Raw genomic sequence first — 23,551 nt, forward strand, 5'->3', positions numbered from 1 at the left:
TAACCAAAACATTGGAGGTCTTATCCAACACTTAAATGACAATTATTCCTGTATCTTTGCACAGTTTATGGTTTACAAAACGTCTTCTATATTTTTTGAGCGCATGTTGAGTTTTTTTATGAGTTAGCATTCCCCGTGGAATGAGCTTTCGGACACGCTCACTATAAAGTTAAGTCTCAAAAGTGGATTATTTCGATAAAATGTTTTGGGGCTTGTTCGGGCTTATTTTGAAAATCCCAGGGCGTTTTTTACCCTCACAATGTCGCAACTCTGCCTGAAGTACATCCCTTCGCCTGGAACGCATAGAAAACATTAGGCTAGCAATAATCCTGTGAAAATGAATGTTAAAAGCCTTGTTCGACAAAGTAAGCTTATTATAGAATTTTATGCAAGCTACTAAAGAAATGAACTAGGTTAAATCCTCGTATGTCCACAAATGTGGTTGCAAAGGCCAGTTCAATAGCTTAGGTAGGCTACATCATGGAGGGTGAAGCAAAATCTTTTAAAACTTTTAGGGAGCTTTTTTTTAACCGTTGGAGAGTTCAGTCATTGAGTATTGAGCCGGTCTTGATGAACTCCTTCTTGAAGGCTTCTCTGGTTAGAGACTGGATGGAGACTTTGGACAGGCTATTCCAGAGAGGGATAGAATACACTGAGAAGTGTTTGCACTCTTGTCTGGTGCAATGGAGGACCTGTTGCTCCCTGTTTTACCTTCTCATCCTGGTTCATTTTTTTTGGCACTTGACACTGTAGTTATTGAACTAATCAGAAAAATACTAAAAATTCTGAAAACAACTTTGAAAATTTGAAAATACTTACTTAGGCTGTATCATTCCCAAAAGTATTTCATTTTAATTTACTAACACCCATCCAATAGTCAAATATGTAGCATAAATTATGTACTTTGCATGAATCTTCCATGCATGTCATTGGCCTAGAGTAAAAGGCCTCTTTAGGAAAGACAACTTTTCTTTGGCATTCTAGAAAAATCAAGATGGGTTTTGGACTGCCCCATTTTAATACAGCAATACATTATGTGAATAACAAGATCCCTGCCTTTATCAATCATAAATTCATTCAGTTGCCCTCTATGCTAGCCCTATTCATCAATACAATCATTTTGCCTGTCATCATAAATTTAAAATGTGGTCTCTGTTTTGACAATCAAGCAAAAAGAAAAAATTGTTTAATTTTCATTATTTATAGAATAAATAAATCTGATTTCTGTTAATATGTGAATAAAGCTGAAACACTGAAAGGAAATGTACATTAAAATTAGATAATTGGTTTTTCCATAAAGAAATATTTGTAAGTAAGTCAATAAACTAACATTTTCAAGTGTTTGATCCAAAATAATTTGATAATAACCATACTGATGAATAGCTTAGATTTTTAGTAATTCATTGATGTATATAATTTTTCTCAATTTCTATTTAGTAACAAGATATAATTGTTTGAATTTGCATAATTTTGCTCAATTGCATTCTGGTTTTTACACTAGAATGTACTGTTACATTTACTAAAATGTAATTGATTTGTTATATTGTTTCTTCATCACAAAATTTAGGCAAATATTTTCATAATACCTTAATATCCCTATAGACTTGACTGCTAATGTAAATGTAGCATGCCAGAAACAGGTAAATTACCTCATCTAGAGACCTTTGATGACCTTCAAAAATCCTTTTTTTTAAACCATGCAAAATGGATCTTTTACTTGAATGAAATAAAAAAAAAAAGTATTTTGAGCTTCACAACTTTGCTCAATCCCAATTTATGAGGTTTCAAAGATCTGCAAATACATTTCCTAAGTTCAAAAGAAAAAAAAAACATTGATATGGCCTAAACTTTTACTCAACTAGCAGGAATTGCCTCAGAACTAAAAGTAGAGAAAAGGAAACTGAAACTTAAGGTGTAATGTTGTTTTGTCTAATTTCCAATAGCTAATAGACCTGTCAAGTTGGCAAATTTTAAGACAAAAAAATTAGAAGAGGGCTAACACAGTAGCTTTGCCATACCTTCCTGGTATTGCAAAGCTAGCTGGTATTGTAATACATTCCTGGTACTTAAAAACATATTAAAACAGAAAGAACAATATCATACCATTAGATTCCATATTTTTCAACCTTCCAAATATCATGGCTGCTATTTTAACAATGCACTTGCCCTCAATAATGGTTCCAAATATAGCTTAATCATACATTTTTTTTATATTTGTTTTTCATCTCTTGATGTATTGTATAACAGGTAACCTGTATTGTCTCAAAAAATTCTAGTTTGTATTCCTAAATCCAGTTGTATTTTTGGTCAACCTACCTAAGGCTCTAGGTAGGTGTACATTGCTAAAAGACAACCAACAAATATTGGTTAAGTAAGAGATGCATACTTACTCCCCACCATTTACCAATGCCATTAGACCAAACACTTGGAAAACTTTAGGTTCTATAACTATTTACCTTAGTTCTTCTGCCCTAGGAATTATGCAATGATTGATAATAGATAGACATATCTGTTAACAAATGAGCTAGCATTATTTTTATACAATCCTAATAAGGGGGTTTAATGCCAGATTTGCCTCTCACTCAATTGGGCTCTCTGTCTTGGCTCTTTCTAAAATTAGTCATGGCTTAATGCCCACAAACATTTGGTTTATTTCAATCTATGATTGAGTACGTTGGTAGATCTGATGGGCAATCACTTTATTGGAGAATTAGTGGTTATGGATTCTGGTATCTGCTCTCTTTTGGGACAATTTATTGGAATATTATTTGAAATGATTTAAAAAGTGAATATGGTCAAAATTAAAAGAAACATGATAATGATTCCTGTAGAAACATCCTGCATACTATAAAGTAATAATTTCTTTGTTTTAGTGTTTTCTTTTAGCCCTTTTTTTATTTAAAATACAGCTAAATATAGTGTTTTGCTATATAAATTCTGGGTTATATTTAGGACTATCAGACAGGTGAGGTGAATTGTCTGAAAAGTAACCACAGTAATTAAAAAGAGCATAAAAAAAGGAATTAATGTTATGACTTTTTTAGCTTAAATCCTTATGGAGAATGAAACCAGTAAACTGATTGAACCTTGACAATACCTAAGAACGTTTTGATTAAAATCTGTCTTTAATAATGGTGGATATTAGGTTCCTAATCTTTGATATATTGTATGTACATAGCCCTAGATAGTTGAAATCAGCTGATAGTTGGGGCTGAGCTTGTTAGGATTGGTTTACTGTAACCTAGATAGACTTTTTTTTAATGTTTAGCTCAAACAAAAGTTAAACTTTCTAATTTATCACATCTAATTTAAACACATTGTTGGTGCTTTAAAACTCTTGCTGTTAGAATATATATATCCATGGTTGAGCCTATCTTTGATTTTGACACTTTGTCAAACGGTTTGCAGTAATGAAGTGTAAGTAAGGAGCGACCTATCTCAATAGTAACCAAAACTCTAATAAATGGAATTTTGGTACCAATAGTTACATCAAAAGAATTAAGTTTTATACTGATTTCAAATGTATAATGTTTATCAGATTTTCTTATTTTCAAAAAAGAGGAAAACACCCCCTAAAAGTCATAGAATCTGATGAAATTCAAATCATCAGATTCATAAAAAACAGAAAACCTTACTGTAGAAGTTTCAACCCCTTATCTGCAGAAATGCAGAATTTTGTATTTTTGGCCAGAAGAAAGATCACATATGCATGTTTATTTTTTATTTTTCCCCAGGGATGATGGTATCAACCCAATGTTTGTAGAATATTGTGAGAGGGCTTATTTGAACAGAAATTAAAACTTCTATTGCCCTTTTTAATTGACCAAAAAATGGAGGACAACTGACAGGGCATAAGATCCAGATTTATGGACAACTATGGGATCCCTCCCTGTAGTAGCATAATATTTGTAGGCATGAATATATAATGAGTTGGAGGTAATAGGCTTGGGATGGTCTATGCAGGATTTTGACTCTTGTTGATAGAAGAGCAACGCCAAGTTCTGAAAACCATGTTGTGACCAAGATGGGCCCAGGATTGTACAAAGCCTCCAACTTACTGGAGGTCCCAGGGACTTCTTGCTGTCCGGTTCTAAGCCGGATTAAGCGCTTCGGTGTAGACTTGAGAAGATATGTTGGTCCCCATCCTGCACTGGTATCCGGGATCACTGCTTTTCCTGAGGCCAAAATAATTTCAAAAATTTAAAGACCATGAAAATTGGAACTTGGAATGTTATGATGTTAAACAATGACTATTCCATCGACATTTTGACTGACAAATTCAGATGGTTTGAACTGGATTTATTAGGAGTTTCAGAAACTCATATCCCAGGGGTAGGAAGCATGAAATTAGGTGACATAGAATTTGTTTACTCAGGCAGGAAGGATGGGGTACATAGACAGGGAGTAGGGCTCATGATGAATAAGGAAGCTGCTAAGTCTTGTTTGGGCTGGGAAGGTATTAATAATAGAATACTAATTGCTCATTTTATGACTAAAAACTTCAGGGTATCAGTTATAGTAGTATATGCCCCCATTGAACCAACTGATGGAGATACTAGTGACTCAGATGAATTTTACTTACAGTTACAGGAGCAAATAGACAGGGTACCAGGTAGAAATATGTTGTTTTTGCTAGGAGATTTTAATGCCCAGGTTGTTAGAAATAGGGATAGATGGTATCCTAGCCTAGGTAAATTTGGTGTAGGAAAAGAAAACAGTAATGGCTATAGGCTTTTGCAATTTCGTAGGTATAACAACCTAGTTATAACCAATACAGTGTTTGGTTACAAAATAGCCCTTAAGTTGACATGGTATTCACGCAATGGTAAAAGAGCAAACCTTATTAATTATATTATTGTAAACAGAAGACTAGCAGGATCAATACAAGATACTAGGGTGTATAGGAGTGCTGTTATTGATGTTGAAAGTAAAGATCACCATCTAGTAGTGTCTAAGATTAATTTAAAGCTGAAATTTCAGAAGTATAACTCCCTCCCAGAAAGTTATGATGTTGGTAGACTTCAGGATGAAAATTTGAAAAAAAAAATTCCAGGAACAGTTGAACACTAAACTTGAGAGTTTAAAATTTGACAATGTGGAAGATGGATAGAATAATTTCAAAAAAACAATTTGTGAAGTTGCTGATGGTATCCTAGGGAAGAGTGCTAAGACTGCAACTAGGAATATTAGTGAAAAAGCCCTAGGTTTAATAGAGAGTAGAAGGGGTTTGTATAAGAATTATCTGAGTGATAGGTCATATGAAAACAAAAGGTATGTAAAGAAAGTGGAGAAAGCATTAAAATATGAACTAAGGAGATGTGAAGTGGAGGTCATGGATAAAATTGCTGAGGATCTGGAAGATGCGGCTAGATAGTATAATTGTGCAATGTTATACTGGCATGTTAATAAATTGAAAGGGAGTAGCCAATCTGGACTAGTCACAGTTAAAGATAGAAATGGGGCCACAATTAGTGATAAGGAAAAAGTTAAAAAAATATGGGTAGAACATTTTGAGAATGGGCTAAACCGAGATACAGTTGCAGGAAAAGATATAGATGAAAATGAAAATGTTTGTGATACTTTGGATGTGAAGGAAGATTTGTTTAGGGAGGAAGAATTAGCGACAGTACTAAAAGGATTAAAAAATAATAAAGCCCCAGGTGCTGATAGCATGATTAATGAGTTTCTTAAATATGGTGGCTCTGAGGTTAGGAATAAGCTACTGAAGATTATGAACATGATTTTTAAAAAAGGGGAGGTACACAATGATTTTAGGAAAACCTTAATGAAACCACTGTATAAGAAAGGTGACAAGAGTGAGTGTTGTAATTATTGAGGTATTAGTCTGGTCCCTGTAGGTAGCATATTACTGAGTAATATGATACTTTTTAGACTGAGAGATTGCTGTAGACAAAGTTTTAAGGGAAGAACAATGCGGTTTTAGAAAAGGTAGAGGATGTGTCAACCATGTTTTCACTCTTAGGTTAATAATTGAGAAGTTCCTTTGTTGTCAAACACCTTTGGTCCTCAGTTTTATCGATTATGAGCAAGCTTTCGATTCTGTTGATAGAAGAGCATTAACAAAGGTTTTATCGTTATATGGTATACCAGAAAAATACATTAAAGTGATTTGTGCTATGTACAAGAATAATACTGCTGCAGTTAAGGTAGGAAATGAGGTTAGCAACTGGTTTTGTATTAAATCAGGAATTAAGCAAGGTTTTGTTCTTTCCCCCTTTATATGGATCTTTTTGATGGACTTTGTCTTAAGGAGCACAGGAAAGGCAACTGGAGACCATGGAATCAAATGGGGAGGAAGAACGCTCCTGGACTTAGATTATGCTGATGAATTAAGCATATTCGATGAAAGTATGAGCAAAATGAATGAATTTTTAGAGGTTTTGCGAGTTCAGGGTGCTAAAATTTGCTTGAAAATTAATATTAAGAAGACTAAGTCACTAAGGCTAGGAATAAGTGAAGATGAACAGGTGACATAAGGTAACGAAAAGATTGATCAGGCTGGGAGCTTCAGTTACCTTGGTAGTATTATTAGTAAAGATGGTGGGAGCAGTGAAGATGTTTAAAGTAGAATAGCTAAGGCTCAGGGTGTTTTTTCACAGTTAAAAATTTTTTGGAAGAAAAGAAAGATAAGTCTACAAACCAAGATTTGAATATTGGAAGCTACAGTGATGACAGTGGTCAAATATGGCTCTGAAGCATGGGCACTCCAAAAAGCATATGAAAATTTACTAGATGTTTTCCAGAGAAATTGCCTACAGATTGTTCTGGGTACCCAGCTGACTGACCATATTTCAAACAGGGAATTGTACGAAATGTGTGGTTCAATCCCGCTTTCTGGGCCTAAAATGAAAGAAAGGTTGAGATGGCTAGGCCATTTTCTACGGATGAAGGATGACAGATTACCAAAGATTGTCCTTTTTGGCCAACCGTCTGGGGCTAAACAGAAAGCAGGTCATCCTTGCCTGGGTTGAGAGGATGTCATAAATAAAGATTTAAAGGAAATGGGAACTTCCTGGGAGAGTGTAGATGGAGGCTTTAAGTAGACTAGGTTGGAGGAGGAGCGTGCGTAGCTGTGTTGGCCTCAGGCAGCTTGGTGCTGCAGTGAGTTATTAGTAGCAGTAGTAGTAGTAGTATACAAAAAAAGAAGGTGTGAAGCAGAGGCCATTGATTATTGCTCAGGATCTGGAATATCAGCTAGATGTCATAATAGTAAAATCTTATACTGGCATGTTAATGAACTTAGAGGGATTAGTCAATCTAGACTTGTCCCAGTTAAAGATAGGAATGGGGCCACAATTAGTGATAAGAAAAGAGTTAAAGCAAGATAGACAGAACATTCTGAGAATATGCTTAACCAAGATACAGTTGCAGGTAAAGGTATAGAGGAAAATCAAAAAATTTCTGATGTAAGAATTCTTTTTATTAGATGTATGGTTTGTTTACCATGTATTAAATCTCTTCTTGGTATAGCTTTGGAAATGTTTTTGTTTGTATGAATTGATTCATGTTAAATAACAAGTACCAATTGCAAACAAGGATTGGATACAAGGCATGAAAAGGGCTTTGGAAGAGTTAGTTGGTGTTGAGAGCTTGGCGAGTATTGGTAGCTTCGCTTAGATGTGAGCACAATAAATTGTTCTGTTTCAATCTCATAATGAAAAATTACTGGTTTCTACAGCGTGACATGAGTCTTGCTGTAATAATTTAAAATACCTTGGAACGTTTTATTTGTTCACATATTAGTTAGTAGTCAGTTTATTTAAATATCTTAAAATTCTTATTTCAGTACAAAGACTATGCAAGATTATACTTATATTACAAGTTATAAAACTATTTTAATTTTATTTTAAACAGTACTATTTAAACCAAAAACCAAACTTCTTTTAAAAATAAAACCTTTGCTCTTTTTTAAACTCTTGTTTTGTGTTCACTTTATCTGAAGTTTTAGGTACAGGTTATTTTTAGCACTTCTTCTTATATTTATTTATCTTGCTTTGTATATTTATTAACCAGCAGAATTTGATGTCTCCAAGCTATCTCTAACTCTTGTTAATTCTACAGACTCTGTTTAAACTGTTACACTATTACCTTTGATGTGAAGGAAGATTTGTTTTATGAGGAAGAATTAACAACAGTACTAAAAGGATTAAAAAATAATGAGGCTCCAGGTGCTGATAGGGTGGTAAATGAGTTTCTTAAATATGGTGGCTCTGACATTAAACCACTGTATAAGGAAGGTGATAAGGGCAAGTGTTGTAATTATTGAGGCATTAGTCTAGTGTCTGTAGGTAGCAAATTACTTAGTAATATGATACTTTTTAGACTGAGAGATGCTATAGACAAAGTTTTAAGAGAAGAATAGTGTGGTTTTAGAAAAGGTAGAGGATGTGTGGACTAAATTTTTACTCTTAGATTAATAATTGAGAAGTGCATTAGTTGTCAAACACCTTTGGTCCTCAGTTTTATAGATTATGAGCTAGTGTTTGATTCTGTTGATAGAAGAGCTTTAGCAAAGGTCTCATCCTTATGTGGTATACCAGACAAATACATTAAAGTAACTAGTGCTAGGTACAAGAATATTACTGCTGTGGTTAAGGTAGGAAATGAGGGTAGCAGCTGTTTTTCAGGAGTTAAGCAGGGTTGTGTTCTATCTCCCTTTATATAGATTATCTTGATATTTGTCTTGAGGAGCAGAGGAATGGCAACCAGAGACCACAGAATCAACTGGGAAGGAAAAACTCTACTGAACTTAGATTATGCTGAAGATTTAAGCATATCGAATAAAAGTTTGAGCAAAATGAATTAACTTTTAGAGGTTTTGCGAGTTCAGAGTGCTAGAATAGGTTTGAAAATTAATGTTAAGAAGACTAAGTCACTAGGGTTATTAATAAGTGAAGATGAAATGGTGACGTTAGGTAACGAAAAGATTGATCAGGTGGGCAACTTCACTTACCTTGGTATTATTATTAGTAAAAATGGTGGGAGCAGTGAAGGTGTTAAAAATAGAATAGCAAAGGCTCAGGGTGTTCTTTCATATTAAGCAAAAAAAAAAAAAAAAAAACTGTGAAAGAATAGGAAGATACGTCTGCAAACCAGGATCACAATATTGGCAGCTACAGTGATGACAATGGTAAAAAATGGCTCTGAACCATAGGTGCTCTGAAAAGCAGATGAAAATTTACTAAAACTTTTCAAGAGAAATCAACTACAGATTGTACTGGGTACCTGGCTGACTGACCGTATTTCAAACACTAGGCTCTACGAAAAATATGGTTCAATCCCACTTTCTAGGGCTATAATAAAAAAAAGGTTGAGATGCCTTGGATATGCTCTAAGGATGAAGGATGACAGATGGCTGAAGATTTTCCTTATTGACCAATCTTCTAGGCCTAAACAGAAAGTAGGTCATCCTTGTTTGGGGTGGGAGGGTATCATAAATAAAGATTTAATGGAAATGGAAACTTGCTGGGAGGGTGTATAAAGGGAGGCTTTGAATTGATTGTTTAAGAGGGGGAGCATGCGTAGCTGTGTTGGCCTGAGGCAACTTAGTGCTGTGGTGAGTAGTTTATGTTATTGCAAAGTAAACAGACATTTTCAGGGGGGCTTTCTTCTGATAGGGTTTGAAGTGTGGGGTTTACATGGGAAGATCTTTCCATGGGGGATGGGACTTTCCATAAAGGGGGCACTGGATTTCCCAGCTTTATTTAAAAACGATCTGAAATTAAATTTAAAAAAGTTGTTTTTTATATTTATTTATAATTTTTATTTAAAACAAGTAATATATTGACGACAGGGTGAACCCCTCATACACGTATTGATTTCTGTTCGTTTCAAGTTTTAATGTTGCTCCTTGCTTTCAGTTGAAAAAACTTGTTCTTTAAAATTTATTTCTAACTTTAGGATCTTGTGTCTGATATTAGACATTTTCCAAGTTTAGGCTCGATGTTAAAGTGTGCATCCATGATTAGGCTCCACTGTTGAATAACGCATTTAAAATTACTAATATTGTGTGTGGTTAAAGCATTCAAACTCATGACATACTTAGAAAAGATAACTTTGGAAAAAAAAATGGGTGAAATACTTGGCTCTGTTGGTGGTATAATAGACATTTTGTGATGATTTAACTGTTGAAGTCATGATTAGGTGTCTTACTGCTGGGTATTTAACCCAAGCCAGACCTATAGCTGGAGAGGAACAACAATGGGCTGTGTCCATTCTTCAGAAATGAATGGTTTCATTCATTTGGTTTCATTTCATTCATTCAACTGTTTCAGGGATATTGCTGATATCTCCATTTGACAACCAGCACGAACAAACTGCTTTTGATTTAATTTTCTAGCAATAAAAAATTTTCCTTAAAGTTTCTAGCTAATACCCTATTTCCTCCTGATGTCCTGCATATACCCTATTTCCTATACCCGAATACTCTATTTCCTTCCTGATGTTCTGCATCTGTGGCCTTTTGACAATCTGGATGCTCCTAGACTGTCTTTATTTAGTTTCATAGGAGTACTAGCATCAGTAATAGTAGTAGTAATATCTCTAAAAATTCATCAACTTTCCCTGATGGTTTTTACTTAATTTTCTATTCTTGCCCTAAGATATTGCATCTATGCCATTTTGACTATCCTCTTAACCCTCTTAACACCCTCCCAGGAAGTTCCCATTTCCTTTAAATCTTTCTTTATGACATCCTCCCACCCCAACCGCAGACGAATTGCTTTCCATTTAGTCCTAGACTGTTGCCTGAAAAGGAAAATCTTTGGCAATCTGTCATCCTTCATCTGCAGAATGTGGTTAGCCAGCAAATGAATTAAAACTGATTATGAACGAATTTTCAATAAATGCCCATAGGAAAATCACATAACCTTACTGTATTAATAGGTTATATTCAAAAATAAGGTGTTTACCTTACGGACACTCAAATAAGGCTTTCTTATATATGAAAAAATAAGGTTTTTAACCAACAAACTCTCAAATAAGACTCATTTCAGTAAATAATAATATTTATTCAAATGGTAACTGTTTTGTCCATGACTTATTTTGAACTAAACACTATAATACTGAGATATTTGCTTCATAAAGTTCAGAAAAACTGTGTCAATTTGTTCTCTGAGTTTACTCCAGTTAGCTTCATCCATTCCCCATCCTAACGCAAAATTTTCTCACTTTCACAGTTTCTTGGTTTTGTGCTAATTTATCATCTACTATTAGCTCATAAAGCTAATGAAAAAAACAAAGAAAAAACAACAACAACTAATTCAGGATTTTTTTTTTTTTATGTATCCTAGAGCTATACCCAGCTTTTAAGGACAGGCGGGTTGGGGACACATTTCAACTGGAGTCAACTTTGGAAATTGGATTGGTAGAATTTTCTTGAATAAATGAACTAAGAATCTTTTCATTATGGTATAATGTTCGGTTTTTAAGAGACCATGCACAAAACTATTGCCAATAGAATCCATGTAACAGGCCAAAGAATAGAAATGGAAAATATATTTATATGCCCATCAGTACTCCAGCCTTTAATCTTCAATATGCACAATTTTCACCTACTACACTAACAAATTTAACTTTCATGCTAACGTTTAATGTTCCTGTTTGATCTGGTAAACACATAATTGATAAATTTAGCACCTTACTTTAGCTTGCAGTACCCGACTGCCCTGGATGTTAATTTAAGAAAGGAGGAGGGTTATCCTTCAAGATTTGAAAACGCTTCTTTTGGTCTTTTCAATAAAGAAAAATGCCCCCCTTCTCTAGATTAAAAAACCTTTTGTTTTGTATCTATTAAACAATTTGAAAAAATCCTTTCCCCTACCCCTATCCTCATTTACATTTTCATAAATTGGCAATGTGCCCACTGATGAAAAAAACAATTTTATTGGAGGTATGCAGACTTGGTTCCCCTGTTTATGGGAAATTAGGTACCAAATCTGTTAATTGTATTCTACCTTTTCACCAGAACTATTGTATTGGTATTCTACCTACCTCCAGAATGCCAGGTCTCTTTCAGAAACTTTGAACTTCCCAATTGTTTTGTTTTGTAGGGAGGGGGATGCTGTTAGCTGGTCCACTGGTGATGTCCACTTTTGGGCAATTATATAATTACACTATCTAAATTGAAGTTGAAAATTCTCTGTGTTTCTAGTGTCTACACTTTACATTGGTATTATTTTTGTGCATTTTGCATACAAGAAGTGGCATCAAATGAAAAAGTAATTTCTCCTGAACTTAAACTATTCAGATAATTAGAGTGTCCTAGCTAAAAATGTTATCAAATTGAAGAGTTTTGGGAGTTCAGGGTACAAGAGGGTTGAAGAAAAATGCTACAAAGAATATGCTGCTTAAAAGAGGAATTAAAACAGGTGAAAAGTCAACGTTAAGTAATAAAAGAATTCCTTTTCTGGCAGCCTGGGGAAGACACTCAGAAATCTTATTTTGAGACCTAGGCCCCTTCTGTATGCATCCTCCTTTGTCCTTGAATCTGTTTAAGACCAAGTCATTTTCATTTTGAAGAAGATACTACTACTTAATACATTTATTAGGAAATTGCTCCTTCTCTAACAAGTTCGGATAAGCAAAGAAGGGATATAGGTAGGATTTTCTCTTCATGATGTGTACCCTTTGATTTTGTCCCTAAAATTTGACAATCTGTTCTATGTTCTCTTTAGGATTTAATTTTGTTTTATCTTTTAGGTTTTTTAAGTTTTCCAAAAGTTATCCAATTCTATTTGCGTTACGTTTTGTGTCCTTGGCAATAATTTTCAAATTTGTTTACTTTTGCCAGTTGCATATTTTGATGCTTATTTCTTTCTTTTTACAAGAAATCATGAACGAAGTTCTCAGAAGTAATGAGATTGGCACACATTGGAGAAATCTTGTTGTTGATCGACTTTCATTGAAAATGGTTTCCTCTTGCTTTACAATCTATGAAATTAATGCAGAAAAAATAAGTAAGTTCATTTTTGTCTCTCAATTTTATTAGCTTTGTTCGTATCTAATAGAAAAAATCACCATTTTGGCTGAAAGTCGTTGATAAATGTGGAATATTGCGTATTAATTTTAAAGGTGGAATTAAACTTAGATGGTTCTGATATTTGAGCTGATTTCTTGTTCCTAAAGCCGAATTGCGATGAAAACTTGTATACATACCATGAGTTGATTTCAAATGTCAATAAATAAATCAATTTCGATCAGTTAAAATAAACCAGTGAACACATTAACTGAGATTATACTTACAAAGGATTATACATGGTCCTACATTTTCTCTTGATTACGCAGTTATATTTTGGGAATGAGAGGGGATGTGGTCTCTTTAATCGGCTTATATATTTTACAAGGAGCTTAATAAAGAATAGGAAGGCATGGTAGTTTCTAAGTATCTTATAAATAAAGTAACACTTGGTAGAAATCCACTGTCTAGAATTTGTGTATAAGTTCACTAAAGTGTAGAGTCCTTATGACCCTTACCACAGCAATTCAGACCAGGCATAATGCAGTCAAACAGAGACAAAACAGTGTCAAAATAAAAGGCACATTAGAATGCATCTCAAAAACATGGCAATTTCAATTGATACTGTAAGAAAACTGTAAAAAATACTGAATTGATTGATATTAAATTCACTCACTTTTGAACAATTTTTGGGGAGGCTATGGGTTTTTCTTCTGAAAACACCTTCTAGAAATTGTAAAACTGTCCTTCCCTCCCTTTTAACGCAATTTTTCCTGATTATTATCTTGTAAGTGCAATTTTAGTACTATTAATTTTGTATAAAAACACCTATTTGTATAGTATAAAAAACACCATTTTTTCTTTTTGGTAGAAGTGAGAAAATTTTTGGATATAAACCTAGAGAAGGATTTGTAAAGAAGAAAACATATTAAGCAAACAGTTCATACTTCATAATATTCAGAAATTGTACCTAACACATTTTACATGCATCACCGCTATACTTTACCCCCCCCCCCGATAATGTTCAATAGCCCAAATTATATATTTCCTATTCAGTCTGCCGTCCGTCGCTTGTTTTTCTATCTCTTGTTTCGTCGCAGTTGGTTCAATTTATAGGTACACAGGTTAAAACAAGAGAGACACATTAAAAGATGAGAGGAGAACTATATAATTTGGGCTATATGTTTGCACATTAGGGGTTGGAGTGGAGGGTAAAGTATAGTGGTGCTCCATGCAAAATGCGCTAGTTACAATTATTCTTCATATTATGAAGTATGAATTGTTTCCTTAACATATGTTCTTCTCTAAAGAGCCTTCTCTAGAATTATACTATTTTTTTTGTTGATTTGAACTATTATTAAATGAGTTAGCCTAAATTAGTGTTCAATTAATTTGTTGTGTTTTTTTCTATTGTTTAAGAGTGCTTTGTCAAAATATTGAAAAGATCTAACTTTCATTTTCAGCTATTGAAGATTTATTAGACAGAAGTAGGGAGCCACATCCTTCTTTGGAAGCTGTTTATCTTTTGAGTCCTACAAATGATTCTGTAGAATCTCTCATATCTGACATTACATATCCATGGAGAAAAAAATACAAGGCTGCTCATGTATTTTTTACCAGAGGTATTTAGCTTGCTCATTTGATCTGAATGCTTCTCTTTGAAAAAAAATATATATTTACTGTATATTTTTAAGCATATTTTTACTTACGGCATTTAGTTTACCTTTTGGCTAACCGCCCTTGGTGAATCAGCTTCTTAACTAAAGGGTTAACCACCTCCCCTTCATACTTGTCTGTAAGACAATTTATAGAAAATTTAATATAAAACAGTCTGGGTTAAATTTTCTATGGAATCAGATATACCTATGTGATTGTATGGATGAGTAGGGTTAAGTCCTCATTCAAGTGCTGGTCTATATTAATCACTAATTTAGGAAAACAGTCTTCCTTTTCTCCTTCTGTCTCTTTTTTTTTTTTTTTTTTTTTTTTTTTTTTTTTTTTTTTTTTTTTTTTTTTTTTTTTTTTTGTGTGTTTGTGCTGTAGCATTGGTGATTTCTCTTTTCATGATATATATTTCTGATATCAAGTCCATGCTACCTTTTTAGAAAAAAGCCATTCTGAAGGCTTCTTAGCCCTTTCCCTTGCCTATAAAATGTCCCCCCGCCATTCCTCTCCCAGAAATCGTTATCAAAAACCGGCCTATCCATTTTATCGTTTTTAACCATTTGTTTCCTTTGGCTGGTACACACCAAAGGAAGTCCAGAAAATAATCTGAACCGATTTTCAAAGCAACGATTTGAAAGCAAAAGACATTCAAAACAATTAAGTGCTGTCAAAAAACTCCTGATTGGATCAGACAGTTCCCATAACAGGATTAACGCAGTGCAGGTAGAGTTGAACTTCTGGCGATCAGTGTTCAGTCAATTCTGGTGCGTTTGAAGAAATACAAGGTTATTTTGAAACGTATGGGAATGGTGGAAAAAATAGGGAAAATAGAAAGACAAACTTCGGATTGGGTTTAAAATAGATAAAAGGTAATAAAGTAGTTCATTCACTGATTCAATAAGTAAAAAACCTAGCAACAAAAAAACTCAAATTTAAAATTGAGGAGTCAAGTGAGCCAGTTGCAGACTTTTCTAATAAGAGAAATCAAAGCTCAATAAAAAGGAGCAGCAAAAATCCACACTTTTGGCAGCTAGTTGAAGGTCACTGGCTGTCAACGTGCAGAAAGAAAAGAACAGAGTGAAAATAAAGCCATGATTCATGCTTTGACGACATGTCTAGCCCTCGACGCCTTTACAAGTCTTGTTTACAGTCTTGTTTGAGAGTTCATACAGTAAACACCTTTATTGATACAATCTGGATATAATCTTATTATACAGTTAGACTCAATCGTGATTTTCTATGGACTTCTCTTAATTGAACTACAATCTGGATATAATCTCATTATACAGTAAGACTCAATCGTGATTCCCTATGGACTTCTACTGAAAATATTTCTATAATCAGAACTTGAATTATTAGACAACTAATTATTAATTGCGAAAACATCTAAGTGACTGAGGTGTTATTTAATTGCATTCAAGATTGCTTATGTGCCTTACTTAAACTAAAATTGAATAATTCTTCCTTTCCTCCAGTGTTGCCACTGCTTGACTCTCCCTGTCTAGTGTTGCAACTGCCTGACTCGAGTCCCAAAGCAACTATTGTGATATGTCGAAACCAAAAAACTATTGTCCCGAGTGCCCGACTGCTGGTAACCACAAATTCTGTCCAATGCGTGTCAGGATGCGGCCGTTGGTACCACGCGGGCGTTAATAAATGCGCCCAAATCGGACTAAAGGACCATTCCGGCGAATGGTTATGCATGGAATGTCTTGCAAAAAAAATACCCGTGACTCCGAAGTCGCAAGCATCTCAACCCCCACAAAAGCCTAGTGCGAAGAGACCTGCAAGAGGAAGCGGAATCGGCACCTCTTCATCACAAATTATTACGGGACCTAAAACTAACTCTGATATACCGAAAGGGACTAAGCCGTCTGCGGAAAGTGTAGACATTCCCAACTATGAATCCGAAACAATCCGTCTAAGTGAGAAAATTAAGACCCTGGATGCAAGTTTATTGGCATGTCAAGCAGAAAATTTAGAAATCTGGACAAGGCACTCAATGTTTCTGTCAGAAATGGAGGAAAAGAACAATCAAATTAAAGTGTTGACAGGCCATTTTGAGGTTAAAGACTTTCTTATAGCCCAGCTGAAAAAAGAACTTTCGGTGGCTATCGAAACCCGCCCTTGTGACCCTTCGCAAATCCCCGTGACCAAGTTACCCAGTCAACGTAAACGGACAAAGATATCGCTGTTGCTAACCGAAATGCACCCATTGATAATAAATTGCAAAACATAACATCTAGCCCAAGCCTAGCCCACGACTGTGCGATCTTGTCAGACGAAATGAATCCTGGTGATACGTCATCAACTAGTGCAAATGCCCCCCCCCCCCCTCCGACGCTCGTAGAGAAAAGTGACGTAAGAACTCGTAAATACAACATGCTTTGCCGGTTCTTTGAACGAGGGTTTTGCAGACTGAAGAAAAAGTGTCAGTTTTTGCGTATATGCTTAAATTTCCGATCAAAATGTTGCAACAAAAATGATTGCAGTTTTGACCACGTAGATTTGTGTAGTGTCTTAACTTGTAGCAACAGAGAATGTGTTTTCGCTCATGTCACTCCTGAATTTTGGAAAACAAGAGGGTTGTTTCGGAAACAAGATAATTCATCTATCGATGTTGACCCTAATAGTCATCCAATAAAGTCAAATGTGCTCCCTTGGTCCCTTGTTCTGACTACATTAATCTGGCCCCCGCTAAGAATCCCACCACACCCCCTGTACCCATTTGTAATTTAAATAAAGTTAAGTGTAAAAATGGTACCTTTGCAGGTCGTTTTAAATTTCCCACACTTTTGTTAAGCAACGCTGAAAGTCTTAATTTTGAAAAACTTAATGAATTAGACTCCTTTTCTAAAATATATAGATCAGACATAATCGCTATTGCTGAAGTACACGCTCAAAATACACACATGTTAAAAATGAATACGCTCCTTACTTTTCGTTAAAAAGCTTGTTTTTTCATTTAATAGTCAGTAAAAGACTATTATTTGTAAGGTACTGAAAAGCGACGCATGTTACAATTTTTTTGCGAAAATTTCAAAACAGCGTTTTTGTTGTTTTTTTTTGTTTTTTTTTTTTTTTTGATCAGAAGAAACAGATAAAGAATCTTATGAATAGATTTAAGAAATTTTGCTTTGCTCCTGTCTTTGCAACTCATATTCTGCTGAATGAAGATGCTAAGTTTTCTTTTCTTGTGCCATACTTATGTCATGTCTTGCCTCTAGGAAACAATAAAGTCAGGTTTTACCCCTGTAGATACCAGGCTGTATTTTAGAAAGTAAATCAGATAGAAAAATTCTAACAGGCCCTTTGGATTCCCCATGTCAAGATTGGGGGAGAACCATCCTTAATCTAGATTTGAAACTAACTGCCGTCAAACATAGTGCCTCTTAAATACGATAAAGTCTAAATACGGTGAGCCCTGAAGATATGTTTTGAAATGAGTCGAATTTGACCTCGATAGCTGAATCCCATATCGGCTGATGATAAATACGTTTTAGTATCGGTTGGCTTTTTCGGGTTGGAAATTATTTTTTTTTTTTTTCGGCCGGTAAGATTGCATTTACAAATAAGAAAAGATAACCATTTTTAGCTGCTTTTAAAACGAACAAGCAGCAAAAACAGTGAAAAATGAAACACAGAGAAAAAACATTGTAAATGAAGTTAATATGCAACAACAACACTTAAAAAATACTCCACAAAGAAGTTGGATGTATTGCACCCATTTGTCCGAATTTGCATCGGAGAACACTTGCTATTGATAAACTATTTTAGATAGGTGTTCAAGTGATTTCTCATTTTATGTATATTAAAGCTTTCTAGAAAGACCAGAAATTCTAGCTTTCTAGCAGACGTAACAACCTGGAATTTGATTGAATTAAGTTAGACGGTAATTTCACGTTTAATATTAACTATTATAAATATGATTAGACGAAGTTGAATATTCTGATTTAGATAGGTATTTTAAAGGATTCAAGTTTTTAAATTGAAATTTTTAAGGGGGACTTGGCAACCAAAATATGCCTAGTAACTTCACTTGTTCGTTATATCAGAATAAAGTTAGCTGTTTTTTAGGTTAGGAAAGTTTAATAAAAAATTTTAGTTTTCACTCTCAAATTGCTTTATTTTAAGTATTTTTTCGCTTTATTTGTCGTTGCCTTTAACTAATTCTATGTTTTATTTGCATGCAGCGTGTCCAGATGAGCTTTTCAACAAAATTGTTGAAGTTGTCAAATGTCTCAAGCTGTCCAATTTCCTAGAAACTTTGAAGGAAATCAATATTGATTGTATTCCTTATGAAAGTCAGGTTAGTTATTAGTTCTATTAAAGAGGAAAAGAAAAATCACTTATCTATAAATCTACTCACTTATCTCAAGTGCAGCAAAATGTTTTGTATACATGTTTTGAAATAAATTAATCTAATCTAAAATCTAATCTAAAATCCTTTATATTTATATTTCGTAAGCTGTCACAAATTTTTTTTCTTGGAGCGACAAATACCGCTACTTCTCAAAAACTTGATTGATTTCACTGTGCCCAGCATGAAATTTCAAGCTGCTAAAAAGAAAAAAAAATTTGAGTCTCAAGATTTTTGGTAAGTAGTCCCCACGTTTCTCTGTTGTTCTTTTTTCCAAACTTGTCAAAAGGTTAGAATTGATAACTTTTTCTTTTCACCAAAGAAGAGCCACCAATGAAAATAAATGTGGACAATAATTAAAAGATAAACTTAAAAGAATGGTTTATTTCTTTAATCAATTTTGCTCGACATTGTCGTTGTCAACGTTTCAAAGCTTATAAAAATGATGTTCAAAGAAGACCTTTTTCTTCAATAAAAATTATGATGTGTTTCTGAAAGATGGTCCCAAAATACACTGTTCCTGTTTAAAACGAACTTTTTTATTCATTTTCTGGCACTGCGCCTGACATCTTTTAAAAGTGCACTATGTATACACCTAATGTTTTGTTACATTGCCCAAAAATATAAAACCTAACCCGATTCACGTTGTATTCCTGAAGATGCAATAAGCAGAATAGATTGGCTATGTTGCTTTGGAGGCAGGGGGCGACCATGTGGTCGTCCAAGAATAAGAATGGTCTTCCGAAACTTTGAAAGCCTACATCACTTCCTTAGCAAGGCAGGAATAAGACTTTAAGATGTACTTGCGACTACTCAAAACCGGAAGTCTTGGAAGAGGATGGTGTCTCATCTCTCGGAGCTGAACCCAAGCCGGCATGGAAATTAAGAATATAAGATGGTGCTTTGTCTCAAATATGCCATTAGTTTCCGATTTGTTTGATTGTTTAAAAAATGTAATTATCAATGATCATAACAATCAATGACAGTCAATGTCATAAACAATCAATCAATGTCATAACAATCAATGGTCAACTTCCAAACATTTGTAGCTCCTTGCAACTGATGATGAACATACTCTACGATTTTTGACTACAAGTCATCCTATGTGATAGAGATGGAGACGATTTTTTTTTTATCCTCAAATGCTTATCAAAATCTAATAATAGACGCTTAACAGAAGTGTCTAACCCCCCAACCTGACAATGAAAATGCTCGTGGATCTTTGCTTACAAGTCGCTTTCAGTAATAGAGTTAAAATCCTTCGAAGGCTGCTAGCGCCTGGACCATATGCAAAATCCTTTTTAAGCGGTTGGTGAAAACTTTTTTATGATTTTCTCTAATGAATGCACGCACACGAAAAACTCCCGCAAAGACACACAAAAACTTTTGGATGGGAGTGAGGTTTTTGGCTTTTTTTTTCATTGAAAATGCCCAGAAACATATTTTGAAAACATAGAATGGGGGCCAATATTCGATTTTTTTGGTCAAAAATTACTTGGTTGTAGATAGTTTCTTAACCAGTTGAATTAAAACCTACTCATTTCTCTGCTGCTGTTCTTGCGATAAGGGCGGTGTTGCAGGGGCAGTGGATCTTTTTTATGCCTCCAACAATGCGGGAGAAAATCCTTGTCAAATTTTGCTTCAAACAAGGTAGAATATGTCCATCTTATTTTGTAAACTCTGCTAGGGGAGGTACCGTTGGAAGGCCCATAGACCCAGTTTTTGCCTCCAATCATACTGATTGAAAATTTTGTAGGATTCAAGTTCAAATAAAATGACAAATATCTATCTTTCTACTAAAAAGTCAGCATTAAAGAGGGGGGCTGTTCGAGATGTGAAGGACCCAAGCTGTTCCTGCAGTTATTCTATCCTGTACCACAGAGATTTAGGAGGGTTCGGTTGTTCTGTTTACCTACACATAGTAAATGCTACGGAAAGAGCCATAAGAACATCTTAAGAAATAAGGTTTGGTTTTAAAAAACATTTAGATTTTCGGATTTCTCCATAACAGAAGAGTCATCTAGATGTAAAATGTAATTTTTAAAGCTAATGATTTTATAGCCCCTTTTCTATTCGTTATTTATTTCTGAAGATTTTTTAACAGTTGGCTGTGGAGTCAACTGAGGGTGGGGTAGCTCTGTTTACCCATAGAGAAGAATCCTCCCTAGTGGCACCATCATGAGCTTAAGAAAGTAATTTTAGTAAGAAGAAGATTTAGATTTTAGATTTCTGCCAAAAAAAAAAACACAGAAGAGCTGTTGACAACCGACAAATAAAAAAAATATAAAAAACTTATTTAAAAAATAGATAAATCAATCTTTCCTTGAGGAAAAATGAATTTTCTTCTCATTGTTTGCTGTAAAGCGTATAATTTTGACGATAAGTATTTTCTAATTGCTAATGACTGTTTAAAGCTGAGGGGGATGGGGTGATCCTCGCCAATCTGTTATCGATGGTGACCGCATCAAGTGTCAAATGTCCGCTTTTGTCAAACCTTTTAACATTTTTATACTGGTTTGTGGAGTTTCAGGAGGGTAGGGCACTGTAAAGCAGTACGTCTCCTCTTCAATATGTCTTGCTGTTGCTGACATGGTTATTGTTGAATAAGCCTTGCTATGCTCTGGCTCAGATGCAAAAGTATACCAACTATGGAAGTGTTTGTTATGTTTTGAATTCTTCAATTGCTTAAAACATGATCAGTATTCACCATCAGATCCCAATTTGTAGATAAGCGTGTTCAATCTCCTTTGTGTTTCTTTGAAGTATGATTTCAGCCAGTTTGTGGTGCTTAAAATAATCCCTGAAATCCAAAAAGTCCTGCTGAAAACTGTACTTGTTAAGGGAATGGTAGCTAACAGAGTAGCAGCACAACTGAAAACGAATCCATGTATTTCTCTGAAATAGTCTTAACGAGCACTTGCGAACACCTCAATGACTAATTCATCAGCCAATTCATTGTCAGTTCAAGCATGGTTCAAGTTTGATGCCCAGGTCTCTCTAGGCAACTTCTAGCTCAATGGAAATGTGGGTATTGTTGTATTTGTGTGATATTACTGCCATTTCTCTTCTGACTATTCAAGATCGGTGGAATGTGACAGAACACATATTTTGGGTTTATAATCATAGCTGTTCTCATAGCTTTGAAAGAAAAATAAAGCAAAATCATAGATATAAGAGTCAATAAAAAATACACAACTCGAAACAAAAAGAAGAAAAACGTTGTTATTTGATTGAACCTTTTATGCTGAGTTTCTGACTTTGTAATGTTTTTACGATTTTGGTTCAGCTTTTGTTCTTTGTTTGGTCGAGGATGGCTATTGGCTATACAATCAAAATAATAGTTCAGAGTCTGTTGGTTCAACTACATAAACAAATTTGAATAAAAAAAAAAAAACTGAGCATATTCCCCCTCCAAGGCCGCGTTTCCAGTAATTCAGGTATTGGTAAAGAGAGAGAAAAATATACTGAAAAAGAAAAGAATGACGTGTACCACCCGCTGTAAACCAAGTCAAAACTAGATCTACGTTACATGGGCAACTTGATGTGTTACGGCAATCTTTGTTCGGGTTCGCCGAGTAAAAATTGCGATAGCAACACTTTGGTTTTGTTTCCTCGCTTCGATTAAACGCTGAAGTTGTTAATCTGTAGGAATCTTAAAATAAATACTAGTTACACCAACTCGCAAAAGTTGCAAACCCCTCATTGCAACTAGCAAATGTTACAAACCCTTCATCGTTGAAGATGATTGTAGCCTAACAGCCGATTATTACTTACAAGTCTCCTACATGTCTTACCACTGGAACCAAGTTGCTCTTACCATCAAATACAACGGAAACAAATAATAGGTACACCAACTAGCAAAATTTGCGAACCCCTCACTGCCGAAGATGATTATGAGCTAGCAGCTGACTGCTGCTTAAAACTCCCCTATATGTTTCACAATTGGTATCGGTCAATTTTTGGTTTCAATGTGTACCTTACTACTGAAGTTGTCAACCCCTTTAAACTTTCAAACTGGTATATCTCATGAAGGAATTTTTCTACCAAAAAATGGATGACATATGCTTTGATTGGTTCATCAAGAGCGAATGACTGCCGTCGAAAATAATATATCTGTCTTAGTTCAAAAGTTGACTTTTTTGCCTTTGGCCAAGTTTCTAACGTCATTATTTAGAAAGGAACAAAGGATATACTCTAATTTCTTCAGCAATAAGAGAACTTTTAAAGTTGAAGAGGCAAATCTGATACCATTTCTCTACCGCAATCCTAAGTGCGACAAATCGAATGATAAACTAAGCTGAAATCGCGAACAGAAATGGGTAGAAACACAAGCAAAAATTATCCTTTTTGGCCCCAGGCAAGAGTTTTACGAATCTTTCCAAATGCAAAGTCATATTCATCAATCTGGCCTAAGGTCCACAGTTTCCATAAAAACCGCAAAGGTTATACACTTACCGCTATCTAGGAATAAGCTGAAATCGAGGTTCTAGAAAAAAAAAAGCGTTGCTCTCGCAACAATAAGGTACTATGCCCAATAAAAATACCCAACA

The 23,551-nt window shown here is 34.7% G+C and overlaps 1 protein-coding gene across 3 annotated transcripts in view; it reads left to right on the plus strand.

The window, feature by feature from the left end:
• The first annotated feature begins 227 nt into the window (after positions 1-227).
• Positions 228-23,551, plus strand: part of LOC136042363 (syntaxin-binding protein 2-like) — a 70,854-nt gene continuing 47,530 nt past the window's right edge. For all 3 annotated transcript variants that reach the window (XR_010621278.1, XR_010621279.1, XM_065727331.1), the window contains exons 1-4: positions 228-365; positions 12,849-12,977; positions 14,440-14,598; positions 18,835-18,950. Coding sequence is in view for 1 of the 3 variants with exons in the window: in XM_065727331.1 (XP_065583403.1) it covers positions 338-365; positions 12,849-12,977; positions 14,440-14,598; positions 18,835-18,950 (432 nt within the window). In the remaining 2 variants the exon portion in view is untranslated. The remainder of the gene's footprint in view (positions 366-12,848; positions 12,978-14,439; positions 14,599-18,834; positions 18,951-23,551) is intronic.

This window comes from Artemia franciscana, unplaced genomic scaffold (genome assembly GCF_032884065.1).
Source record: "Artemia franciscana unplaced genomic scaffold, ASM3288406v1 Scaffold_1174, whole genome shotgun sequence".
In the NCBI taxonomy this organism is placed as follows: Eukaryota; Metazoa; Arthropoda; class Branchiopoda; order Anostraca; family Artemiidae; genus Artemia; species Artemia franciscana.